At 38.8% G+C, this 27,377-nt stretch overlaps 1 protein-coding gene across 9 annotated transcripts in view; it reads left to right on the top strand.

Moving 5' to 3' along the window:
- The window catches only part of LOC121518597 (eukaryotic translation initiation factor 4 gamma 1-like), an 85,171-nt gene that overhangs the window by 42,460 nt on the left and 15,334 nt on the right, over positions 1-27,377 (top strand). For 6 of the 9 annotated variants that reach the window (XM_041801010.1, XM_041801036.1, XM_041801029.1 and 3 more), the window contains 9 exons: positions 3,623-3,762; positions 12,817-12,909; positions 14,678-14,765; positions 18,254-19,264; positions 19,368-19,456; positions 21,739-21,937; positions 22,597-22,730; positions 24,564-24,689; positions 24,800-25,207. In XM_041801010.1, coding sequence (XP_041656944.1) covers positions 3,623-3,762; positions 12,817-12,909; positions 14,678-14,765; positions 18,254-19,264; positions 19,368-19,456; positions 21,739-21,937; positions 22,597-22,730; positions 24,564-24,689; positions 24,800-25,207 — 2,288 coding nt within the window. Of the gene's footprint in view, positions 1-228; positions 386-3,622; positions 3,763-11,735; positions 12,042-12,816; positions 12,910-14,677; positions 14,766-18,253; positions 19,265-19,367; positions 19,457-21,738; positions 21,938-22,596; positions 22,731-24,563; positions 24,690-24,799; positions 25,208-27,377 lie in introns of those variants that run through there. The other 3 variants (XM_041801063.1, XM_041801079.1, XM_041801071.1) reach the window with 3 other exon arrangements.

The following is a 27,377-nucleotide window of genomic DNA, read 5'->3' as shown; positions in this document are numbered from 1 at the left end:
AGTTGTATTTTAATTATGACAACCCTGTCCATGAATAATCTCATCCTGCAATCAGGGTTTCTGGTTTTGTGCATGTTCCTTTGCGTCTCCGTCTGTCTGTCTGCTTGTCTTCCCTCCCTTTCCCTCTCGTTCACTCTCTTCCCCCAGCCGGTGTGGGGTTTTGACTATATTTAGGCTGCTCTGCTCCTGGTCAACAATGCAGACTCAGTAATGTGAGTTAGACTGAAACGCATGCAGAGGGGGAGCGAGGCAGAGCAGGAGCTCGCTAACCACCAGGCTGAAAGAAAGGCCTCTTCAATCTGAGATTTTTTTTTTTTCACCCACGTCTTTTGAAAGTGGGCAACAGCTGGGTCTGAACTGTAGCTGAGGCCAGTTACAAGGCCAGGTAATATCCCTGAATGTCTGGATGTCTTGTTGACATTATTGACCGTGTAGGCAAATAGATATTCTTTGGACTTCTGTTAACTTTTTTTTTTTCTTGAACAAGTTGGCAGCAGCTTCCTTAACAAATTTAGGCTGTGTTTAATGTCAGTTACCTTAAAAAATAAGAGGCAATAAAGCAGGTCTAAGCAGAGGGTGAGACTGCTGTGTCATAGTCTGGAGGCCTACCTGTGGGGCCTCCCAGGTGCCAGGACTGCTTCTGGTAACTCTGGTAGCACTTAAATCCAACATAGAAAGTAATTTAAGAATGATGAATTCAATTTTGAGCCAGTAATGTCCAATTAGGCTGATCTCCACTGGTTGCATGTCTTTGCTGAGGAGAAGTTGCTGTTATTTTAAGATGGAGTACTTGACTGCAGGAAGAAGAAAATGTCCTGGAGGAAATGAAGCAATTTGAGGTCTTGGTAGTTTTGGAAATTGTTTAATTATGTGCACCTGATGCTTGATGCTGTTCAAGTGCTCAAGTTAACATGTAATTGTATTAAATATTACAATAATAAAAGACACTGTTTGCAGAACATTGTGGCAATACAACAAGTTTGGACACACTTTTTAATAGAGATGCACCGATGCATCGGTATCGGCCAATTTATGCAGCAAATAATGTGGGTAGGAGCAGATATGCAAAGGTTTTTCTGTTAAATGTTTGTATTTAGTACACCTGATGGCTGATTTAGCGTAGAGATTTATTATTGGCAGAAGATGTGGCCATCTGGAAAAACTCAGATCGGTTTTCATGGACAAGCATAAGGGATGAGTGTCAAAATCCAGTTCCAACCTAGTATCGGTACCAACACGTCCGATACTTACTGAACCAAACGAGATCAATTTCAGTACTTCGTTTTGGTACATCCCCACCTCAACACAATCCCCATCACTCCAAAGGAAAGTTGTGTGAAAAAGTTAAACCTTTTTCCTTTACTTATATGTTTGATTGGCCTCTTATTTCTGAATTATATATGATACCAAGACAGCTCATATTCAGCTGCTGGATTTAAAACATTTTATATCTCTTAAAACTATCAATTCAGGCACCATTTAGGCCCTGGCACTTTTTAAAAGGTATCTTTACTTCTATTTTCTCCAAACTTTTCTTCTTTAACACTTCTTCTAACTTGTCATAACTTAATTTGTCAAGATTCCAAGGAGTTGTTAGGTTAAAATCAAAAGACATTTAAAGATGTTCAAGATTGATTCTCTCTTAAGCCACGCCCTCACCAGGAAGTTACCCTTCCTCAAGCTTAGTCCATCCTTCTGTTACCACAAAATCTCTTGTCTTCAGATTTCTTCGCATTTAGTTCAATTGACAATATCCTGTAATTTCACTAGTTTTTATTCAGGTTTATTTTGTTTGCTTATTGTATAAACTTTACCTCAGTTTTAGAATAAAGACAAATTTATTGTAGTGTTTATATAACCTCAATAAATGTGTTAAAATAGCTCAGAATATTCCCACATGACGATTCTAGTGATTCTAGCTTTGCGAGCCATATTCCATGGCACATCAACGCCTCAACAAACAGAGTGATAGAGTGAGTGAGGCAAGACTTGCAGTGCCAATCAGCCCAGCATAAAAGTTAAGTTGTTAGGTGATATTAACCCCAGTTAACTGACATTACAGAATGGTAGAGTCAACTTTACATAAAGTCACTGTTAGGGATGAAACCCAGTATCAAAATGCCATGAAACTATACTGTAATACCTCGGTAACAAGTCCACAGTATGGTATTTATTTTGGTATCAAAAACTGCATAACACACAAATGGAGACTTGGTGAAAGGTGATGTTGGCATTCATAAAAAAAAAATTGCACATTAAATATCACAATATGTACAGTATGCCATGGGCTTAAAAATATAGCCTATACTTATACTTGGCTTCAGCGTGCTTACTAACCCTCTAATGCTTCCGTCGTCCACCAATGAAAATAGCTCTAGGTCTCTGGCGAAGTATTCACTAATACAACTTGTGATCTGCTGAGCCCTTGTGCTGTTGCTTTCTTATATCTTGACATGGAAAAAAAGGCTTCCACATGTCAGATTTAAAAGTCTCTGGAGCTTCCACAATCTCAAAAATGTTGCCACTTGTTTCTCCATTGCCACTTGTAGCATACAATATTTTTCCACTGTAAGATGAAGGAAGCAAGTGGTGAACAAAGGATGATGGTATGCAAGGGTAAATGGTAACTGTAGTTCCCACTTCCCTTTGCTCTGCTCCACCCAGAAACTACACTTTTGGCCCTGGCAGCCGTCACATGTCCACAGCGACATAGAGACGCTTCTGTCACCATGATACTGCAAATTTAACGATACCTTTACTTCTCTAGTCATTAACAAAAAGTTTTTGTAAGTTTTTTATCAAGTAACCTTATAGCTATTTAGCATAAGAGGAACGACACATATTGTCAGTGTTAGAGATGTTGTCTCTAATCTTTGAGCAAATGTAAGTATTGTCTGAAATTGTCAGTGGGATGAATTATCAGTATGATTGAACCTCTAGTATGACCGCTAGTTTAGGTTTATGATGTGGATATCTTGAGTCACTCTTGTAGACAACCTAAACACAAAACCATGATAAAGAAATGTTGAAGAAAAGAAATTAAGGACACAATTTCAGAGTGATGTACTGGAAAAATGTGGTTGGTGTGAGAGGGGGCTCTCTGATTGCTGGGTTAACGGACCGATTTTTTTTTTTTTTTTTTTTAGGAAAATTGTCAGGACACTAAAGCTCAAATTCAAACACTGATGATTTTGCAATTTAGGAATTGAAGTTCAACCAAGTTTAATTGACACAGATTGTATGGTGTTCTTCTGTAGAGCCAGTTTAGCAAATCCTCAGCTGGCAGTGAACAGACTTAGGTTTAAACAAATGCAGTTACCTCACAGAAATAACATAACTTCATTATGTACATGAAACTGCAGCTGTCTCAACACTTCATCATGAAATCAGTCTTTCACATTTAGATGCAGCTTGTGAAACAATCTCAAAGCAGCCTAACATGACATTCAGAGCATTAGCGATTTGGAGTGTTTATGCTGTTGTGTAAACACCAGCTATGTGCTTTAAATGTGGGTGAATGTTCTGTGTCTGTGCAGCAGGATGGTGTGTTTGTGTCAAGTAATGGCTATAGGATTAAATCAGTATGTGTTGGTTTACATTCTTCTCTCTGTCTGGTCCACAGCAGGGGCCTACTACCCCGCCCAGCCTCAGTTCACGCCCTCGGTGCAGGCAGCACCTGTCATTATGAACCCCGCCCCTCAACAGCAACAACCACCACCTCAGCCCCCGCAACACATCCCCACCAAACGAGAACGCAAACAGGTAAGGACACAACGCACCGTTAACACTGATTCATTAAATGGTTGATTTTTAAGATTCAAGTTTCTGCTTGGAACTTAAATTTTCCCACAGATTGAAGTATGAATATTTTGAAAGCCAAATGGAGTGCTAGAAAAAGCAGAAAATATTCGTAACATGGTGAAAATTTTATATGACCATATCAAAGACTCAAACATGCTGTTCAGTTCAAAGGAAGATTTTTTTAGCACAGGTCTTAACTTGGCACTACATTTATTCTACTAATCAAATATTACACATGTATTTCATTCATTTAGTAATATTTAAGCCCAAAACAGCTGATGTTTGGGATGTTCTGTTACAATAGTTAGTGTGTCAAATTAGGTGATCATAGAACCTTAAATTTCATACCTTGATAGGACTGTCAGACGACACAGTGGTACCCAACAAATCATCACAACCAGGGCTATGATGTTGGAATGAAGGGCTAGAGTGCATGTAAAAAAACTGTCAACAAACATACTGTATTTACTGTTCTGTAGTGTGTTTTTTTTGTCTGTCCAAACCTAATGATAAATGATACACTAGCTTGATGCTAATGCAAACAGCAGTCACTCACAAGGTTGTTGAAATACGTCTGCTATTCCTCAACAGCCTTTTTCTTTTTCATTCTGTCATGCCAGTTCCTCTACAACACATCAAATCCTGCATCCTGTTGTGAGAGCTTGACAAACTTTCAGTTGTCTCATGGTTCTATCTTGCAGCAACAATTTCATCATTCTTCTTTCACTTTGCCATTTGGTTTGTTTACATTTGTGACTTCTGCCTGTGCAGACCACTGTGAGCTCTCAGCATTATGAAACAAATCGTAGATTGCAGGGGAAAAAAAATCAAATGTGCTAGATTTTCTGCTGGGAGGTTTTGAAGCATCCCAAGTGTGGCTTACATGTGTTTTTCATGCAACTCCCTGATCTCACATGTGTAATGGCATACTGCATGGCAGAAAAGAGTTAATAGTAACAGTGTTACGGTGTCATTTAACAGATACTTTTGTCCAAAGAAAGGTACATTTGAGAGTATGTACTACACAAGCCATGATCTAGACGGAAGGAAACAACACCAGCAAGTGCCACAAAGAGCTTCAAGTCTGGTCAGATACAGGTGCTGCCATGCAGTGCAAGAGGAAATGCAAAAAGTGAGAATAAACAGTTTTTTTTCTCAACAATAAATACATCATCTACAACAGAACAAGTCATTAACATGAACAACATGGATTGCAACAAATTACCAAGTGCTGGGTCGTTCAAAAGAGCTGAGCCTAAAACTTTCAGCAGTAGATAGGGACAGTGTGAGTCAACTCAATGTACCACTGGGAACAACAGAGGAGAATAGTCTCGCTGAGTGCGTAGTGTTCCCAAAAGAGCCAGGTCTTCAGCTTTCTCTTGGAAGTAGAAAGGGACTCTGTGGATTGAATGGAATTGGGTCATTCATTCCACCATCAGGGGATAATGGAGGAGAAGAGTCGAGCTAGTGACTAAAGACCTGATGTGTGGGAATTACCAGGCACCTTTCATAGGCCAAGTGTAGACCTGGATGAGGCAGACAAGAGATTACACTATGGTTGGCTGGTTTGTTAAATAAAACTTCTAAGAACCAGGAAACATCACTTTCTCTCTCCTCTGCTGTGATACTTGCAGCGCTACTTCAGTACAAACACTTGCATCCTTGTGTTGAGTTGAAAATGTGCTCTTTCTGAGCATCAATGAAGTTATCTGGTTTTTGTTAACGTTGCGATAAACAGTGGTGTTGCAGTCCACCTAAAGATGAGTCTGGAGTTTTTCTTGAGTCAGGACATGGAGTTCAGCTTACCGACTGAAACTGATCGTGGTGAATTTGACCTTAACTTCTGTCAGGCTAAGCTGCAGTATGACATATTCCCCCACTTCCACAGTATGTCTAGTGTTTCCTCTGCTCTGTAAGATGGCCCTCAGATGGTATGTGGTAGCTGTCTGTGAACCAGAGCCCCAGTTTGCGCCTCTCACTCATGTAATCAACATTTAACATCCCACACTCAAAAGATGCCGGTAATATTTCTCTCTCCTACTGAGCTAGAAAAAACATTATTGTATCTCCTCTTGGCTAAATTGTTTTTCAAGCTGTTTCATGGGATGTGAGTTTCTTCCTTTTCTGTATTTAAAAAAACAAACAAACAAACAAACTTGTAGCTTTACAGATTTCACCAAAAACTGGGTACTTAAAACTGTGACTGACAGACAAACATGATTGGCTAATTTCTGTGGCATTTTGATGTAATTATTGTTAAACTTATTCAATTTAAAATGTATTTAAGAATATAAAGGAATTCTGTTATGGTTATTTTGGTTATGACTACAAAATATCACAAATGCTCACTTATATAATTGATGATAATAAAACCATAGAGCATGTGTAGAAGAAAAAATGTCTATAGGTATTAAGAGAATATAGTTGTTAAGCTACCCTAGTGGGGCAGCAGCTGGATGCTAGTTATCATAGCAACTCCCTGATCTCACAGTTATATAAAATAATGATCCCACTGCTATTTCATCATTTTTTTCCAATTTAAAAACTCACTGAGAAGTTACTGGACAAGTCAAAAGTAACCTGCACTTTGTGTTTCGAACGTTTTAGCCTTTAACCGTTCCCTTCACCTATTTACATCTACTTTTTGATCAATGGCAAGTTCTTTTTTCCCGTGGATAAACTACTGTCATTACCTACAAGAAGATCCCCTTCTCTTTAGTTTTAAAAAATAAATTTTCATCTACTGTAAAAAGGAATTTTAAACGTGGGATTAAGACTCAAGTTAGTCGTTACTAAATTGACATTTTGAAAATGTGTCTGACAGCCTCAGTGATAATTCTAAATCACTTATTGTTTATAAATTTGCATATTTGATATTTTAGGCAGCTTTTCTGTGTTTAGATTGGTTGTGGCAACTCTTATGATATAGCGAAACAGTTCTTGGTAGTCTTTTCTGGCAATTATTCTACTAAGTTCCCTTAAAATTTCCACTCTTAAAATACGATGAAATATAGGAGAAATTAGGAGATTTAGGAGAAAAAAATTAAAATGAACATTAACCTAATAATCTGAGGAAAAAAACTGGCAATGTAGTATTGCAGTTGCAAGATAAAAGATCTGAGCTTTTAAACTTGTTTATCTAGTAGCTGTAACATCAAATATCAGTGTTGTCTTTGCGTTTAGAAAGTTGTTTTGACCACATTTCAGCTTTTGCTACAGTTTGTGATTTCAAAGTGACTTTTTGCTCTGTTGACCATATTTTTTTATGCTTCAAATTAACTGTAGTTTCTTTGTAGAAACCTATTAAGGCTTAGAGGGGTGTCATCCCCTAAACTGTCACCAGGTAAAAGCTGTGACTGTGTTTTTTTTCCGCAATAGTCACATGATGTCTGTTCCCTCTCAGCTGGGGGACTTGGCTGCTTATCAGCAGCTGGAGTTGCCTGTGTTGGACTTTCACCATTCCCATGGGCCCCTTGCTGATGCTGTAACGCTGGCCTCGGGGGCCCATGCACGCTCCCTGCGTCTGCCACACACATGCTCACAAAATGTGAAACTCTTACAGTAAATGCAAAATGACAGACGGGTTAAAAAAGTTCAAATCTGCTAAAGTAGGTGATGTAAGTGCCTCAGGTTTAAGACAGTAGGTCGGACAGGGCTGGGCAATATTTCAAGGTTTTAAGATTTATTGAAATATTTTCAGACCAGACATGTATTGTTATAGCAATACAGATAATTTAAAAACAACATTATAAATGTCTTCTTATACATCTGGCAATTGATGAGTAATCCTCACTAGTTACACTCACTTTTCCAAGTGTTTCCATTGAGAAATGGGATTTTGCAGTAGTTTCAGCACTAAAGTATTTGTGTGACCTTATGATCAAGTACTCACTGATTATAATTACTGTGATAAAACTTATTTATCACTCATGGAGCTGCTGGTGGCCTGCTATGTTTTCTATGGTGTGCTGCTCATCAGTACGTCAAATCCCAGTTCTAAATGAAATCATGTGAGTGAGAGCTATTAAACATATAAATGGAAAGAAAACTTTATTACAGAACAAACAAACAGAACAAGACGGTACAAACTTTATTTTGCCATCGCCATCAGCTGCTCCACTGACCAAAACACACTAGTCTGAGACACTAGTCACTTCATTGACATACTGCTTTTTTTTCATTATGCACAAATACATTCCACTCTCTTGGCTGTTGTTAGCCATAATGCTGTCTTTAAGACCAGCTTGACAAACACCATCAGCTCACTGAAACCTACAAAACCAAGCACATCTCCAATCACCAGTTTCATAATGAGTAGGATAATCTTCCCTGCCTGGTGTCATTATGAGCACCAGATGCTAACTGGTGAGAACATGGTGTTGTGGTCAAGCCCACACTATCCAAGTCCAAGACATGCCTGAGACCAAGACTTTTGGGGATTGTGACCAAGTTGAGAAACAGAGACAAGACCAAAACCATAAAAATCAATTAAAAAATAATCAGGGTTTAAAACAGTAAAAGAGCACACTCTCTGTAATTTTAGTTTGCTTTTGAATACATTTGACAACAATAAACAAGGTGTCTGCGCCTCTGTTTTAAAAGCACCACAATACAAAAATATCAAATCTTAGAAAATTTGTTCAACTACTTAAGAACAAATCCTTGTATGTATCAAAGGGGACATATTATGCCAAATACATTTTTTCAGGCTTTTCAAAAACATGTGCCCCTAGCCTGTCCACAATCCCCCCAAGAATCAGACCCCCCCCCCCCCACCACCACCACCACCACCACCACCACCACCACCACCTTTCAGAAAATGTGTGCTGAAACAAGCCGTTCTCAGACTTACCCTTCATGATGTCATGTGGGGAGTTAGGCCCGCCCCCAGGTTCAGTTGGCCCTCCCAGCTTGGAAGAAAGTTCTGCCCTCCCCTCCTGATCGTTCTCTCAGCTACCAGCTGAGAGAACGATCAGGAGAGCCACATCCACTAGGTGTCATCCATTCCCAGAGAGGGGTGTAGTCAGGGGCAGGGAGTCAGGAGTCAGACAGCTCAGTGACATTTAAAGACAGATACAAAAACAGCTCATTCTGAGCAGGGCTGAAACAGAGGGTTTTTTAGACATACAAAAATCCAATACTGGAGTGTTTTTTCAGCAACAAACTTAACAGACCTGTTTTGGGGACCTCTGAGACCAATATAAACTTGTCTTAAAAGGGTAAAAGGCAACTGATAAGTCCAGAATTGATTTAAATATCTGAAAATTAGATGTTTATCTAGATTTGTCAGGTGAATGAGGCCTAAATAGTGTTGAGAGGTATTTCTGACCAGAAATAAGATGGACTGGTTTGTTCAGATCTGAGTTTTTTGCAGGTGTCTGACACATGAGACACTTGAATAAATTTCCAAGTTGACAGAACAATCAGTGACCTAACAGCAGCTGTTTTAAGTCAAATTACAACATCACTAAATCAGGAACAGTTCAAGTGAAAATGACATCATATGCCCATGCTGAACAAAGTTCAGTAAAACAAAATACTCAAAAATCCGAGTTCAACACCATGAGTAAAGAAGGAGCTATTTGTGGTTTAGCAAGGGCTTCTCCTTATTATCACATAAATGACACTGAAGAGTAGCACATCAGCATGCTTGACCAGTCTTGATGGTCGGCCAGTCTGAGACCAAGACAAGATGGAGTGAAAATGCTCTCGATTTCAAGACAAGGTAAAGACATTCAAAAAGTGATCTCGAGATTAGGACCGTTCTTGAGTACTACAACACTTTGTTAAAAGGCCTCTTTTGAGTCATATACCCCTTGAGAGTTGCTAGCTGTTGTAAAGCAGTTAAGTAGCATCAAACTCTCTGTACTTATAAAACCAGAGCCATGGCTGCAAAAAATATGCCATTGTACTGTTTATTATTTGCTTAATTTTTTCAATTCTTACAGAGTGTATTTAGTTATATTCCCTCAGAAAGTTTGAATAAAAAAGGATACTAAATCAGTCGAAATACTGTGGATAAAATAGACTGTGCACAGTGCAAGAGTAAATGTGAAACATTACTCAAATAATGATTTCCAAATTAATTACTCAAGTCCTTGAATATTTTTACCCATCCCTGGTATTCATGCAGTCAAGACAGTGCACTCTTTGGTTGAACTAAGATATGGCTGAAAGTTCTGTACTTTTTGATACCACTGATCATTAAAATAATGCAGATTTCATCATTTTGAAACACATGGTATTTAAGAGTATAGATGAGTGCTTCCCATAGTGTAGGCCCCAGGGTTACTGCAAGTGGGCTGCCAGAGGTGACATCATATAGTCAATAGTTTATTACATGTTTCATCAAGGATAAACAAAACACAGCCAGTATATAAGACTTACATGCCACCTTTTACTCAGTCATTTTCTCTGTAGAACACATCCAGTGTCACAGTTAAACTAGTGTTGAATTAACAGCTAACACACAGTTAAAGATTCCAATTCACTATAAGCTTACTGGTTCTAAGAATTTCTCAGTGCCTGCAGGGGCATTAATGTAACAGGGCAAGAGGCTGTGGAGACACAAGTACATTTAAAGAGATGAAATAAAGGTTGACTTTGATGCATCATCAAAACATAAGACAGGGGTGACATTTTGTACTTTGTGACCCTGTAATTTCCTGGTAAATTAAAAATTAAAAAAACTCAGCATTAGCATTGAAATACGCTGTTCTTTGAATAAGAATATAAAGTTGAAAATTTTTAGTCTTATGTTAAGGATGTTTGGGGGGTTGGTTGGCCTCAGAAGATTTTTAGGTTTCAAAAAGGGCTGTGACTGGTTTGAGAAAGGGGATAAAGGAAGTTTGACAACTTAATTTTACAGAAATATTGGCAGTGTTTTGTACAATTAGGTATTTTGTTTGCAAATTTTGACAAAATCACAAAATTTCTTTAGTTCTTTATGTAGTGATTTTTACTAAAATCATGTCAAGACTTATAATTCTGATATTGTCACAACCATTTTTTATTTATTTTCAGATCAAAGTCTTGGTATATAGCATGTATTTTTATTCAGCTATAACATATCTAGATATGATTTTTGGTCTATATCACCTAGCTCTAAGGTCAAGGTATTTGAATAATACACTCTACAACCTCTGCATTGTCCTTTTTTCAGAAATGGAGATTTGATGTCTTGTAACATGTAACAAGAACACAGAGCTCTTGTGTGGGCAGTCTGTGACCTTTCATTTTGTACCACTGTGTTCATTGAACCACGAGGCTCTAACTCCTTTATTCAGTTGCATGCAAGCCAAAAAGAGAAACATGTGGATTTTGAAATGAAAATCAAACTCTTTTTGCCCATGAATTAGATTTTTAGATGTCTCTGTTTCTGTCCTTTTTCCTATCTGGTGTTATTCAAAAGCTGTAGCTTTGAAAATGGCCTTTTTCTCTACTTTCCCCTTTTCTTGCTCTTCTCCTCAAAGAGAAAACTGAGAGGGGAGGGGGGCGAAGGACATGTCAGCACATAGTTCAGCTCCACGTGGCCACTGGTCTCCTCCCCCTTCTGAGCTGGAAGGGCTGACCAACCAGTCTTCCTCTGCTGCTGTGGCACCCCCTTCCTCCTCCTCTTCCTCCTTTTTCCCCCTCCTAATGTGCTAGTTTCTTTTCCCCTCAGAAGGGGTGAGCCTCAGGAAAAAAATCAGAGGATCGACATGAGTGTGCAGGATGACAGGGCAGACAGAAAAGCTGAGGAAGAGGGGGAGTTTCTTCTGCTAGCTGTAGCTCATTTGATAACGAAAAGTTTTTTTTTTCCTGGAAACCCTCCCTCCCACCCCCCCTTTAGCCTGCCCCTCTGGCCCCTTTAACTGTCTGTTAGTCTCAGTGGGCGGGCTCGTGCATTCCAATACCATAGCTTTACAAGGCCAGTCGCTTTATCCTTTTTTTTCCTCCCTTCCCTGTTCTGTTCAGTGTATGAGAGAGAGTCAAGTTGCTAGCTAGCTTACTGACAGTCAGGCCCAGCCCTGCTCTGTCCTTTTCTGCCGGCGTGCAGCTCTTCTGTCACAGCCTGGATGTGTGTGAGTTAAGCTAAGGTAAAACTGCTCTGGGTGAATCCACCAGTCCCTCTGCTTTGAAGGGTTTAAAGTCCAGCTCAGAGTCTGCTGGAACAGCTACTCTACTCCCAGGATGGGAGAGGCCTGCTAGGGTTGTTATGCCCCAGGAGAAGAGCCGCTGACGGACTGAACCAGGTAAAGGTCAGTAGCAACAGCAAACATTTTTGCTTTATGACCTGAAAGTAGGTGAGATAATACTAGCTTTTTAGCAACTTGCTCTTAAAACAGAAATGTGTGCGTGTCAAACTTAATATCGTAGCATTTTGACTTGTATCAGTTTCGTGACAGCTCTGACAAAGCAGAGCAAGTATGTAGAGCTTGAGTGTGAGAAAAAGCAATAGAAAGCATGTGTTTGTAATGTATGGGCACTCCTTGTGAGTGAGTGATCAAATTTTCACTCAGTTTTGCCCCCCCACAGTGTTTTGCTATGCCTGCGTGAGTCAGGCGTTTCCACAACTTAAACCAGCGTTGGAATTTGTGAAACAATTTGGTTAAAAGTCAGTGAACTCAATTCTCGCTCTGTTCTGCAGCATAACTGGTGACTAACAGGCTAAAGTACATTCAGTTGTGCAGCAGAGGAATTCGCTTTGCGGTTAGTGTTTGGATTTGGTGTGCCTCAGCATTCACAATGTGAGAAATGTAGCTTTCATTGAATCAGAGGCAGCTAGCCAGTCATAAATTCAGAAAAAGGGCTGATGACTGTACAACCGTGTTGCATCATGGGAAGGCCACTCTTCTCCCACAGAATACTGTCCTTACTGTAAAACATTTCAACCTTTTTCTTTTCTCTTTTTCGATTTTTGGAGGAAAAAGGACGATCCCAAGTAATATCCTTCGGTTTTATTCTCTTTCTCCTTATTTCTATCATCATGACTGTTCTCATCCTTACAGTAGGTTTCATCTCTCTCCTCTACAGATCAGGATACGAGATCCTAACCAGGGTGGTCGAGACATTACAGAGGAGATTATGTCAGGGGGCCGAAGTGGCTCCACACCAACCCCACCACAGGTGAGATAAACACATTCCCTTCTCATTTTTAATTTTATCGTGAGATAACTATCAGGCAAACTGTAAAACTGAGTTACAGTAACTTAACAGGGTAAAAACGACATCTGTGGTATGCAAACTCTCAACTTCCAACTCATGGATGCAATTAATGAGAGTAGGTGTAGCCAGCAGTGTGTGATCCTCATTTATTGTAACTTTTTAGCTTTGTGGTCCTGATCCTGTTAATGATTTGATTCAAGAATAGCCCTAATTAGACATGTCACAACACCTAAATTTTAACATTTGACATATTAGTAAAAATCCAACAATATTCTTTAGTGTTTTGATACCAAAGCAACAAATAAAGACAATTCAGGCTCCAAATATTAGGTGGGTTTACTTTTAGAGGACTAAGGAGCTTTTTTGTGGGCAAAGTTCTCACTTAAATTTGCTTTAGGCCCTGCCATCTTATTGATTTTTTTTGTGTGAAGAAATTGTTGCAATTATAAACTAAAGGAAATTTTTAAGAAGCTAAATATTTCCCAAAATCATATGAACTGGTAAAACGTTTTTTTTTTTTCCCTCTTGGAACTAGTTCATATATAGCAATAGCTGCTCTTCTCTAAGTCCATGTAATAATATTTGTATACATTGTCATCTTATTCTAATAATACATTCATATATCATTTGATTAGGTATCTCTCTTCAGCTGTTTGTTAATGCAAGTATCTTATCAGCCAGTCATATGGCAGCAACCAATGCATTTAGGCACGTAGACATGGGCAAGGCAACTTATCAAAGTTCAAAACAAACATCAGAACGGAGAAGAAAGGGGATGCCAGCGACTTTGAATTTGCCATGGTTGTTGGTGGGCCTGCAGGGGTTCATGCAGGCATTCTGACCCTACCGTTCAGCAGAAATTGTCTCAAGAAACTTAGAAAAGTTTTTCCAATCTTCTGTTCAAATTTGGAGAGCCTTTGTAAATGGTAGCATCCTGTTCTTAGCAGGCAGGAGTGGCACCCAGTGTGGACTTCTGCTGTTGTAGCCCATCTGCACAACACTTGCAACAAGTGATTATTTAAGGATTTTTTTATTTATCAGCTCAGACTAGTCTGGTCATGCTCCTCTGACCTCTCTTATCAACAAGGCATTTTTCTAGAGAACTGCTGATGGTTCACTGGATGTTTTCTCTTTTCTCACCATTTTCTGTAAACCCTACAGTAGACATGGTTGTCAGTGAAAATCCCAGTAGATCAGCAGTTTGTGAAATACTTAGACTAGCCCATCTGGCACCAACAACCATGACATATTCAAAATCACTTACATGACCTTTTTTTTCCTATTCTAATGCTCAGTTTGAACTGCAGCATATGGTCTTGAAAATGCCTACATACCTGAATGCATTGATTGCTGCCATATGAATGGTTGATTAGATATTTGTGTTTGTGAACAGTTAAAAAAGAATGCCTACTGAAGTGATCAGTGTACTTTCCAGTTGGTAAAGTCTACTTATTTAAGACAAGAATGTACCTGCCTTTGCTGTCCATGTGTTAGTACTTTATGAGGAATGCTGCGGATAACCAGTCTTCATACCTGTGTTACAGTGCTACCTGTCAAAATCAAAATGATTAGCTCTGAGGAGTTCTGACATATGGCTCGAAAAGCCAATCAGGGATTTTTATGAAAGCAGCGTCTTTTTTCCCCCTAGCCATGTGGAAAAAAACAAGTGTTGTCCTAACATCTAAGGTCACACTGTACCTTACCTTTGGCTGTGTATGTCTCCAAACAGACAGCCATATCTGGATCAGAAAGTACAGCAGTGACCCAGGCCAACGGTGAGAGTGTCCCAGCTGCTACACCAGCACTGGTGAGACCAGGTAAGTGCCTCATGAACAGAGACACAAACTCATAAGTATTCATTAATTATAATGTTTTTTGTGGGTATCTTGTGTTTGCTTTAACCAGAATTTTTTTATCACTTCCTTTTATTATTTTTTTTATAAAGCTACCTGTTCAGAATCAAAACATGTAGTAACCCCCCAAAACCACCACTGGTATTATGGTTATTAAAGACTCTATTTCTGTGGTGGCAGGTCATTCCCTACTATAAGAGCACTGAATAAATTGCACCGATCTGCTAAGGAGAACTGATTGATCAGCTGGTAACTAGCCTTGTCATAGTACCTGGCAGCTCCTCACAATTATGGCCAATTCTAAGTTGATCTTAGACTTACAAACAAGCCATTTTATGTTATTAGCAGAGAAACACAAACACAGCAGTGGGGACCAAAGGCTCCTATCTTCAAAATTGGGAAAGCTTTGACAAGAATAATTAAGAATAGAAAAAAATAAAGTTTTAGATACTTCAAATTTTCTTTTGGAGATTTGTTTGGAGTGAGACACAATCACGTAAACTGGTGCTGTACAAGTGGTTTTCAAAAACATTAATTAACAGTATTTTAAAATGAATGTGAAACCGTTTATCAAGCCCCAAAGAGAGTTACAAAAAATGTTCGATTTTAGTTCTTTAATGGAAGCAAAACAGAGTCAGAGCCAAATTTGTTACCAGTGTGCCTGATCAGACAGTTCTACTTGCCTGTTTTTCATGATCAAAGCTATTATAAGTCCTGCTGTAGTATTTTTTTAAATACTTTTTTGTTATGCTGCAATTATACATTGCTAAAACCTGATTTATACTTACAGTATGCATCAAGTGCACACTCTAGCAGACACCATAGATTTGTGTAGCCCTGACCTTCCCAGTTTAATATGAGATCAACCAACTCGGGAGAGTTTCAGGGCCAGTCTACTTGAAATTTTCTAAAACGTTTCAGGAGTGCATGCTGTATGCATGCAAGTATTTCTAATTAAAGTTCAGCTCAGGTTTAAAAAAGCCACAAATTCACCTTTTAGACCAGCTTCCTCTGTTGTTTGAAGCTGTTAGTTTAAAAGGGTCAGGGTAGATAACCTCTCTGTGTATAAGCTCATATTTCGTGGATAAGTTTACTTACTTTATTATAAACTACAGCCTGCAGCCACAAATACATAACTAAGTGATATCCTACAGCTTCCTCTGGATAATGAAATGTTGATGAAAGTTTCACATGCACTGTATCTGGAATGTAGTGTTATTGTGTAGCTGATTTAATTCGGGAAGTAAAGGCTTGAAATAAGTATGTTGCTTTGGAGATGGATGGAGTGAGTGACCTGTACATTTAGGTCAAGTCAGAGGTGTTTGCATCTTCCTTCTTCTAATATTCGAAAATCAGCCTGTCTGGAGCAAATCTATCATCAAATGAATATGTATGTCTGTTGTAGTCCATTTAGACAAGAGGACATGCACTGGATGTCAAAATAGAAGTACATAAGTGGATGTAGAACTGCTCAAAACGCAACCCAAGCAGGATGATTTAATAACATGAGTATCAGTAGCAGTTGATAAATACACTGTAAAAAATACATCTGTTATATCACTCTTTCAGGCAGTACTGTCATTAGAAATTCGGTAAATAATGATGTAGTCATAAAAGATCACACACCAGAGGAGGTTTACAAAAATGTTGAATATAGGGGAAAATCAATGGAAACAAAAAGGTCAGTAATGTGATGGAACCCTGCATGTATTTGAAAAACAGATGCCGTTAAATGATCTAACATTGCTTGTAGACGTTTAAATACCACTGCATTAAGGTGGTTTTTATTTATTTTTAGTGTTTAATGAAATAAAAATCTTCTATTCTATTTTTAATCTAAAATTTTGCAGTGAAGATCAAACTTTGTGTGACTTAAATAAACTTCACCACATTTAAAACATATGTTTGTCATTATTTAATAATATAATTATGGCAGATGTCAGAAAGTTGAAATACTTCTCTCTCAGCACATGAGCTTCTCTTCAAAAAAAGGACAAGAACAACCGAACGTTCATGTCATCACAAAGCCTTTTCAGATTTGAGTGAATGTGGATTACATACTTAAAAGAGAGCTTAGGGTGTCTCCAGTGAATCTCATCAGGACTAATCAAAGGCATTTTGAGCTATGAGCATACGTGATGGGTCACACCTACTTTCACCAACTGTGATGATACTTCAGAGTTTGAGCATGCACAACAAATTTGGTGAAATTCTGTCCACTCAGTGTTGATGGTAATTTATGAGATTTTGTTCAAGCTCTTCTCTTATTCTATTTTAAATGTGTTTATGAAAAAAATGCTCTAATGTGATAAGCTCATATTCAGAATTTAACATTTTAAAGGTGCAGTATGTATTCTTAACATCAAATGGTCAAATTCTAGATTGTGATGCTAACTTGTAGTGATTAAAAAATTGATTCAATTATTATGTCCCTTCTGTTGTACTGTAGAAACATCCAAGATGCAAAAATCCCAAATGGTTGATTCCATGGAGGGACCTACTTAATGTATGAATAAAAGGCTTATTCTTTGTTAATAAAAAATAAAACAATGTTATATATTCAGGGGATCAAACAGTGATTTTGATAGGTCTATTTGTATATATTTTATATTTTTACCAGGTTTGCTCTGCTAAATGCTACTAGGCTAAATATTACATACTTCACCTTTCAGATCAGACATTGTATGATTAAAATAAAAAGACCATATTTAAATTACATGTTTTCTTTATGTTTTTTTTTTTAACAATTTAAAAGTGTTAATGGAAAAAAATCTGTGAAATAGAATTCAAAATTTATGTTGCTATGTCATTCTTAATTTAGCATGTTTAGGTACTGGTATGTGCAGATTAAAACAGCACTCAGCCATCTCTAAGAGTGTTCTTGGAGTTTTTTGCCTTGGCCAAGAACAAATCTCAGATAGTGGTTGTCAGAATCTATAAAACTCCGTAAGTGGCTTTTAACAACAACAATGCTGATTTGATTGATCTCAAACATGACAAAATACTGTCAAACATAAAAACAAGACTGTCTAGCATAGTTAATCAAGCTATCAAAATTAAATTAAATTATTTATTATTAACCCCATCCCCCCACTGATCTGTACAACCTCTGATCAGAAAAACCACCCTGATCACAGAGGACCCCTCTCATCTGCTTATCCACTCCTTTCAGTTATTGCCATTAGGCAGATGATACAAATTCCTCCCTAGCATGGAATAAGATCTACAAAAATAGCCTTTGTTCCTTCGTACATTAACCACCTAAAACAATATAAAACAGACAACGTTTATTTTTATCAGTTGTGGCTCTTAACACCTCCCTCCTATGTTCTTTTAATGTGTTTTAAATTTGCTATCTGTCTAATCTACAGCATAAATGAAGCAGAACACTCATCTACTCATTTTATTTTGAGAACTGCTTGTGAACGATGTACTTTCGTCTTTCCCACCAGATGACAGAGGCAAACCTTCACCCCCTCCTCTATCAAAGACCCCTGAGCTTGCGAAGGGTGACTCCATCCTTACAGAGGCTGCCTACTCTGTCATGAACACTAAAGCCACCTTGCCTCCTGTCCTATCAGAAGCAGGGGACGCCCCTCTCAACACTGATTCCAAACTTGCAGCCAGTGCTGCTGTTGCAGATGTGATGGATGCTCCCCCACCTCTAAGGGAACTAACCCCAACCCCACAATCAGCACCTGAGGTGCCTGCTTACCCTGCACCACTCCCTGACCCTGTCCCCTCTTCTGCTGCACAAGACAAAACAGACACAGAAGCAAAAGAGGAGGAGGAAGATGAAGTAGAAGATACAGCTGCCTCTTTGGACACAACACTTACACCCCCCTCCACCACCAACGGAGTTACAGAGGTGGAGGCAGAAAAGCTGTCTGTCATGATGCCAGCCAGTCACATGGAGGCTCCTCTAGAATCTCCCATCGCTCAGCCAGAGGAGCTACGCCTCCCCAACGGTTTACCACTGCCGGCCCCTCAAGACCCAGAGGTGCCCGGCTTTAATACATCTGAGCGTGACGACAGCCCCATTGCTGAGCCCGACATCAGCCAGGCGCCTGTCACACAGACCTCTTCAGACATTATTCAGGCAGCAACTACTCCACCTGTCCAGACTACACCTACACCTGCTGAAGAGCCTGCACCTGCACCTACACCTGAACCTGCACCCACTGTCCAGGAGATTGTTGCTAATCCCTTTGTCTGTGCAGCACCCACCCAGGCTGAGACCCAAGAAAAAGCTCCTCCAGTTGACCTGGATGTTAAAGAGGAAACCCCAGTGCCCCAGTCCATCATCACAGAAGAGAAGCCAACTCCTGCAGAGACGGTTTCCAGCGTCACTGACAGAACCCCAGAAACAGTGCCCACTCCCCCCCCTCCCACAGCAGAGGAGAGGGAGGATACCCCTCCACCCCAGACAGTTACCCCTGCCCTTGTAGAAACTACTATGCAAGGTCAGTAATTTCACTTTGCTAAAACATTTGATAGCTATATGTAATTGGCAGCATGATGTTTAATCCCTGAAGCTTCTCTCACATGTTTGCTCTCTTCCTCTAGCTGCTGTGTCTGTGCCAAAGAAGAAGAGGAAGATGAAGGATCTGAACAAAAAAGAGGCTGTTGGAGACCTCCTGGATGCTTTTAAAGAGGTGTGTGTAGTTATTGACTTAAACTTAGTGCATTTTAGACGTGTGACAACAACCTGCAAGCTGTCTGTTTTTAAATAACTGCTTTTAGGACATTAAGACCAGCTACACCAAAGCCTTCATTCTTTATGCAACAGAAAATTTAAACTTTGTTATCTGTTTTGACAGTTTGTTACAGTTTAAATTGATAGAAATAAAAGCCATAATAGCTTCAGAGCAAAATACAAAGGGTACACAAATTTTAGGATGTGAAGGTATTAAGTATATGAAAAAATCCCTACAAGCCAAGATACAAGTTTAGCCTCTTGACTGAAGATATACATTCTGATTTGAAAAATAAGGATTTATTTTGCAAATATCCTTTTACAAATTTTCTTATTGGTTAAGACATATTTTCAGTACTTTAATCAATTATCATTCTTACTAAACTTAATTTACGTTTTAGCTTAGCTTAGTCCTTATCCAGGGATATGGAGTTTAATGTCTTCTGTGACAAAGTATAAAGTGAATCCACAGGTAATGAGGCAGAGCAGTTAATCAAATTTAGATCAAAATTGTAATGTGTCATACTGCAATTTTCAAATCACAGAGGTTGCAATATTTCTTTGTGTGTCACATACCAGTTTAATATTTTTTACCTGCAGAAGCTGAAATGTAATGGTCTTTAATTAATATAACCTTTTTTTAGCCAGGTTAGTTCCATTGGCACGAGAGTCCACTTTTTCAAGGGTGACCTCAATAATGCAAACATTTAAATGTCAGTTTTTTAAAGTTTTCATAAGAAATCTGACTTTACTTGTTTCTATTTATTTTTTCTGATCAAAATGAGAATAACGTAATATGGAAATTTCCTTGACTATAACAGTACGTATCTATTTTGCAGTATAAGTCCACATAATTGTGAAGTCATTCAGCCTTAAAGTAGAGCTGTCAAACTAATACATTTTTTGTAAGTTATCAAAAACTGAATTAATCACAGTTTTAATCATAAAATGTGATAGTTTTGCATATCAAAACATTTTTAAGTCTATTTTGAAATCAAAAAGAAACTCATACCAGTTTCTTGGTTTGTGAATCAGTTTCTGAATTCTCACAACTAACTGTGGTCTTTATCAATGTTTTAAATTCAATCATTTTTCAATTTAAAACATTTTTAAATCTGTTTTGAAAATGTCAAGTACTTTTTTCTTTTGAGTGCCTTGCTTCTGGTATCAAATGAAAGCACAGAGATATATGTTGACTTTTAGAGTGTACAAAATGACTCAATGAAATCCAGTGAATGAATGTGAAGGCGTTGTACTTTTCAGGAGTTTCTTTCTCTAGGTATCATAGCTGTGGTTAGCAATTAAGCTAGGGGATTTTCTCAAGTAACTTTTTATGTGTTTACTTTGTAATTTGTACTGCCTCAACCTAGGAGTACTTCTTGTTTGGATAAGAATTGCTTCTATTTTGAAAGAAAATAAGGAACTCTTGGTGGATCAAAAGCAACAGCACTAACTCGATTACAGGAAAACAGAACTTGCTACAGTTAGTAAAGTGAATAACAGAGGTTGTAAACAAGAAATGTCTGATATTGGAAAGTGCAGATTACTTTTGACTGGTCTACTGAGGTGTCTGAGGATTTTTAAAGTGAAATGAGAAATTCATAGCTGCAGAAGTGTCCTTATTTTACATCACAGTGAAAGCAGGGAGAGACTATGGTGAGTAGTATCTCGCTGTCCCTCCCTAAAGTAGCTTAGCTGCAGTACACCTGTAAAGAAAACGACACCAAAATGTTTTAATTCAATTCCAATGCAGTAATTTTGTGCTACTATAAAGCAACTGAAACAGGTAAAGACAGAGATTGAAGCTTTGACTAATGACATATTCACACATGCAATAACAAACTGAAAAGCTGATAATGTCTGATATTTTAATGGTGACCTGTAAATTCCCAGGTGGGAGGGGTTAATGACATTTATTTCTTGCACATGATGCTATCATCTTGCTCATGATGAAACTGCTTCATGTTCTTATCTGCCCACCAGTATTTTGTTCTTTGCTCTTTCTATACGCAGTCATGTTGTCAAATAATACCTAGCTCTGTTGCTTGGCTGCCATCTTTACACATCCTTTTATTATCATTGTTTTCTATCGTGGGGAGCATGTATAAACAAGGAACTCAGGGGCAGTCAATCTCAAACTACCAAAAAGTCATTGTGGATGCATATGTGAAAACTGCTTTAGTGCATTTCTTTTTTAGCTTGTAATGTGACTGTTCTAATCCCTCCCCATCTTTCAACCAGGAGCAGGTTGTGGCCCCACCTGAGCCTGAACCAGCCCCCGCCCCAGCTACAGAGACCCAGCCTCCTGCTGCTTCCCCTCCTGCCCCAGAGGAAGCAGACCTGACCTGGGAGGACAAAGAGGACAAGCTGGATGCTGAGAACATCCAGCCAGAACCTCAAAAGGACACCTCCACTGACAAGAAGTACCAGTACAAAGAGGGTGGGTCTCTGAACCTTGAAACCTTTCCAAGCCAGCATGACTGTGTTACCAATAATCTTATCTCAGCTCACGAGTTAATGTGTCATCTTACCACGTTTATGTTTGCATATCTAGGAGTGGCATTTTACCTGATTGCACTTCTGTTTTTATGAGTGTGCAGAAGAAAACGATACTTATGTGATTAAAAACATAAGATTACAAAAAAAAAATAGTGTCAAGAATTTGCAGTTTTAACATTGTAGGTAAGTATAGGTCACCACCTTTTGCCTTCTTAAAACTTTTTCTTACTGCTTAAAGCAACAAAACAACAGTAAATGTAACATCTGGCTTAAGGATTGAAGCTTTGAAGAAATGTTTGCATCACCAACACATTGAATGCCAAATGGTGTAAATAACTAAAGGTTTGCTATATGCAACACAAAGCATAGATCCCAGTTACTGCGTTCTACCCATTCATTAATTTACAAACTCATTCCTTCACTAGCCTATCTGCCATCTTGTAGACATTGTGAGTTATGGCACAATTATACAGATGTTATCTGCAGTACAGCTTTGCATTCACAATACCATCTGGTTTCCTCCTAACTCTATGTTTGAGGATATATTGCTTCTTAAATGAAATAAAACTGACGTAATTTCCTTTTCTGTTTCTCCCCCAGAACAATGGAAGCCAATCAACACTGAGGAGAAGAAGCAATATGACAGAGAGTTTCTTCTAGGCTTCCAGTTCATCTCTGCCAGCATGAACAAGCCTGAAGGTTTACCTGCCATCAGTGATGTTGTCCTGGACAAGGTGAAGCCTCCTACACCAAATACAGAGCAAAGCACTTTCTCCCAGTGCATTTGCTGTAAAGATGAAATTTTCTTTCGTCTTTTTAAGACAATATGTTTTGTTTGGAGGAAGAAGTATACTATAAGTGGGTCTTCAATACCACATAAGCAGGGATAAAACAGTGTCTACGAAAAGTATTCCCTTTTAAGGATTTTCTAAATTAATCATGGTCAATATAATTTGTTTTTCTCACAAGCAAAATTGAAAAGAAACCTCTTAAAAGTCAAAGTGAAACAGATTTCTCCAAGGTAATAGCAGTTAAACAAAAATGTGTAATGTAAAATAGGTGTTTGCATAAATATTCACCCCCTTTAAAGTGACTGACCTAATTCAACAGGGATCTGGGCAGTTGGTGTTAATAGTCTCATTATTAGTGAAATGGGAATCAACTGAGTTTAGCAAGTGTGTCTTAAGTGATTGTAGCACCTGTGTCTGGAAGGTCCACTCACTGGTTAATCAGTATTCCTGGGTACAGTTACACTATGAAGACAAAAGAACACTCCAGGTAACTTCAAGAAAAGGTTACTGAAAAGTTTAAGTTAGGGTATGGATACAAAAAACATCCAAAGCACTGAACATCTTCCAGAGTTCAGTTTAATCCATCATCAACAAAATGGAAGGACTATGGCACGTGTGTAAATCTGCCTTGATCAGGCTGTCCTCACAAACTGAATGACTACGCAAGGAGACGACTAATGAGAGAGGCCAAGATACCCATGACTACCCTGGAGGAGTTACAAGCTTCAGTAGCTGAGATGGAGAGACTGCATACAACAATTGTTGCCTAGGTTCTTGACCAGTCAAAACTTTATGAGAGAGTAGCAAAGAGATGGCCGCTGTTGAAGGAAACAAATCTTAAATCTTGACTGCAGTTTGCTTTAAGATATGTGGGAGACTCTATGGTCAAGTGGAAGAAAATTCTATGGGCTAATGAAATAAAAATGGTGTTTTTTTGGCCATCAGACAAGACTCTTTGTTTGGCGAACACCAAACACTGCACATCACCACAGATACACCATCCCCACTGCATAGTATGGTGGCAGCATCATGCTGTGGGAACGCTTCACAGCTGCCAGCACTGGATGGCTTGTAAAAGTAAAAGGTAAAATGAATGCCGCAAAATATAGGAAAATCCTTGAGGGCAATCGTATTCAGTATTTAGACAAGAAAACTACGGCAGATAAGAGGCAGACAATGACCTGAAGCACACAGCGAAAGCTATACAGAAGTGGTTTGAAGACAACAAGGTGAATGTTCTGGAGCGGTCAAAGCCTAGACCTCAATCCAATAGAGAATGGTTGGCTGGTTTTGAAAACAGCTGTTCAAGCCTGAGCCCTGTGCAACCTGATAGAGGTTGAGTAGTTTTACAAATAAGAAAAGAGTACAATTTAGTGTCCAGATGGGCATACCTGATTAAGCCCTATTAACACAGACTCAGTGCTGTGATTCCAGCCAAAGGTTCATATACTAAATACTGACCCTGAGGGGATGAATATTAATGCACTGATTTTACATTTCATATTCTTACTTAATTGGCATTACTTTATAGAAATCTGTTTACTTTGACATTAAAGAGGTTTTTGTAAAAAAAAAAACAAAACAAATCAAAAAAGCCAACTTATATTGACTATATATCATTTATAAAATCAATAAAAGGATAAAACATCCAAGGGGGTGATACTTGTTATAGGCTCTGCATAGATAATGTTCCTGTCACTGGAAGTATGGAGAATGTTCTTGACCAAGGAGAATGTCTGAAAAAATCTCCACTGATGTTTAATTTTGCTTTTTCAGGCCAATAAAACTCCTCTTCGCCAACTAGACCCTAGTCGCCTACCAGGTATGAACTGCGGTCCTGATTTCACACCCTCTTTTGCCAACCTTGGTCGACCTGGCATGGGAGGAGGAGGCAGAGGACCAGTAAGTTAACCACTCTGAAATATGACCCAAAAGCGGTGCGCTTGAAAGTTCATAGCCTGCCTTTGAATTGAATTTTGCCATTGACCTTTATTTCCATCTTCTCCCTCTAGCCTCCAGGGATGGGTATGGGAGTTGGTGGTCCACGCCGCTCTCAGCAGATGCAGAGGAAAGAGCCGAGGAAAATCATCACCAGCATGTCTCTCAGTGACGACATTCAGCTGAACAAAGCAGAGAAGGCTTGGAAACCTTCAGCAAAGAAATCTAGTCGTGGACGCGGAGCAGAAGAGGATGAAAACGATCCAGAAAACGCCAAGACCCAGGAGCTGTTTAAACGAGTCCGCAGCATCCTCAACAAACTCACCCCTCAAAAGTTTCAACAGTTAATGAAACAGGTGACAGAACTGGCTATTGACACTGAGGAGAGGTTGAAAGGAGTCATAGATCTTATCTTTGAAAAGGCCATCTCTGAGCCAGACTTCTCTGTTGCCTACGCCAACATGTGCCGCTGCCTTACAGGGGTAAGTAATGACACAGACACAGTGGAGATATTTGTTAAATACCCATGAATGTTTACTGTAGGTCTTTTGAGGGTAAATTGTTCACTTCAGCAGCTGTGCACAGACCTCAATGATATCTTAACTTTATGTGCATCACATTACATTACCTGATTAACAGATTTTTTAGTGTTAAAAACATGCTGATATTACAGGGTCTGCAAAGTAATGATTTTTATTTGATTTAATTCAGTGGACAGCAAAAGATCCATTCACATACTTTTATGTGAATGGAGAGGAGGAGATGTGGTGTGGAGAAAAAGCATGTAAAACGTTACTCGCTTAGCTGACCTCTGCAGTGTTTGGGGCAAAATGGAAATAAACTACAGAGAGAGAAGAAGCAGATTCTTGAGTGAGCAAAAAAAGAGGATGCATGATTATGAATGTTTAAAAAGAGATTCATGGATTGGTCTTGATAATGTTCCATAGGTATAGTGTGTAGTTTGAGGTGCTTGCTAATGGCCGCATGGGGCTCTGTAAACTCTGGCATCATATTGACCAAGAGCACTCAAATCTGGGAGCCAGGCCAGACAGGAAAGTCAAGCAACTTTTGATTTTTATACAACACTCTTTCTTTTGAGGTTGGAGTCTTATCATTGTTGTCTGTCTCTACTTGCCAAAATTATCCATTCAGAAGTGGTAAGAATGTCTAAGATTACAAGTGCAGCGGAACTAGCAGATGGAATGTGCCTCATGTATGTGAGCGGCATGGGTTCAAGTCCTGCCTGTGGCTCCTTTCGTGCATTTCATTTCCTACTCTTTCATCCCAGATTCTGACTGTGTCCTCTGTTTGACTCGTTGAATAAAGGCATAAAAAGCTAAAAGTATAAAAATGCATTTCCTGTGGACAGTCCTCTACACGTCACCCCACAGATTTGGGCTGACTGTAGCTGTGCCAGTCCAAAACTGTCATCTTCTTCTGGTGAAGCCATGCTTTTTTAGATTTGGATAGATTCTTTGGGCCATAGTCTTGCTACTAGATGACCACGGCCCATGTTCTTTCTGGAGAGGCTCTCATTTCCACACTTGGGAAACCCCTGGCCTTTTTTTCTGACATCATCCCCCTCTCTTTCCCCTTTTTCCTACTCCATCCACTGCCTTGTCTTCGTGAAAAGCCCCCCAAAAATGTATCATTAAAAAAAATAGAAAGAAAGAAGCCCTGTTGGAGCAGCATACCTGAAACCTGTTTCAAGACACACTTAGGGAACATGTTGTCAATGTAAGTCTTGTGACTCGGTCTCAGAGATAAGACTGCAGCTTTCAGCACTTTTCACATGAAACAAATTACACAATTTTTAGGAAAGCAGATTAATTATGGCCTTCTTAAGAAGGACTGATTTAGTCTACAGGTGGCCACTGAAGGCCAGTGAACTCAAGCTTACAGAGGACAAAGATGAGTTAAAGGCTTGAAGTTTGTTATGAATGTCAGTCCTTCATGCCATAAATTATCCAAAGATTAAGTCCACTGAGAAGATATTTATTTATTTATTAGCAAAAGAAAAACAAGACTCATTTTTTTTATAAAAATCCAGCTGTAACTTCAGCTTCCTTATTAGTTGCTCTGTATGAAACTTAAAGACAGTGACTCATAAATTACAAATCTGATAAATGATAAGAAGACTCAGTCTATCACTTTAACCATAAGACATGACAGCAGAAGTCAGGTTCAGTGGATTTAAGCTCTTAAAGTTCTGTTTAAAGTCTGTGTGGACTTATATATTATAGGGGGTTAATTTAATTCACAAAACACAACTTAAAGGGAAATATTTACAAGGCCTAAAAGATTTCTTCTTTGTGTTGAATTCTGTGGCATTCCTGAGTGGTGGATACATAAATCAATATGAAATTTTAATGATATGTAAAAAGCCAGAAAAAAATACGTAGTTTGTCCAGATATCAGTGGGTCATAATAAGTCACATTAAACAGGATTTTCTACTACACCCTGTTATATTTTGCAGTTTGCAAGCCACTTTGATTTTTTTTTTTTTTTTCTCATGTATTCTTTGGCCATTTTTGCCCACAGTCCTCTGCAAATTTGACCAAACTTCACGTTAAATGAGCACACCAGATGTTTGAATGAAAGTATGGGCAGTGTTTTGGTGAAGTAGTTTGTCCCAGTTGTCTGAGTACTGT

The sequence above is a fragment of the Cheilinus undulatus genome, linkage group 2, assembly GCF_018320785.1.
Source record: "Cheilinus undulatus linkage group 2, ASM1832078v1, whole genome shotgun sequence".
NCBI lineage: Eukaryota > Metazoa > Chordata > Actinopteri > Labriformes > Labridae > Cheilinus > Cheilinus undulatus.
Note: the sequence above shows the minus strand (reverse complement) of the source record. Positions and strands in the feature narration are given on the sequence as shown.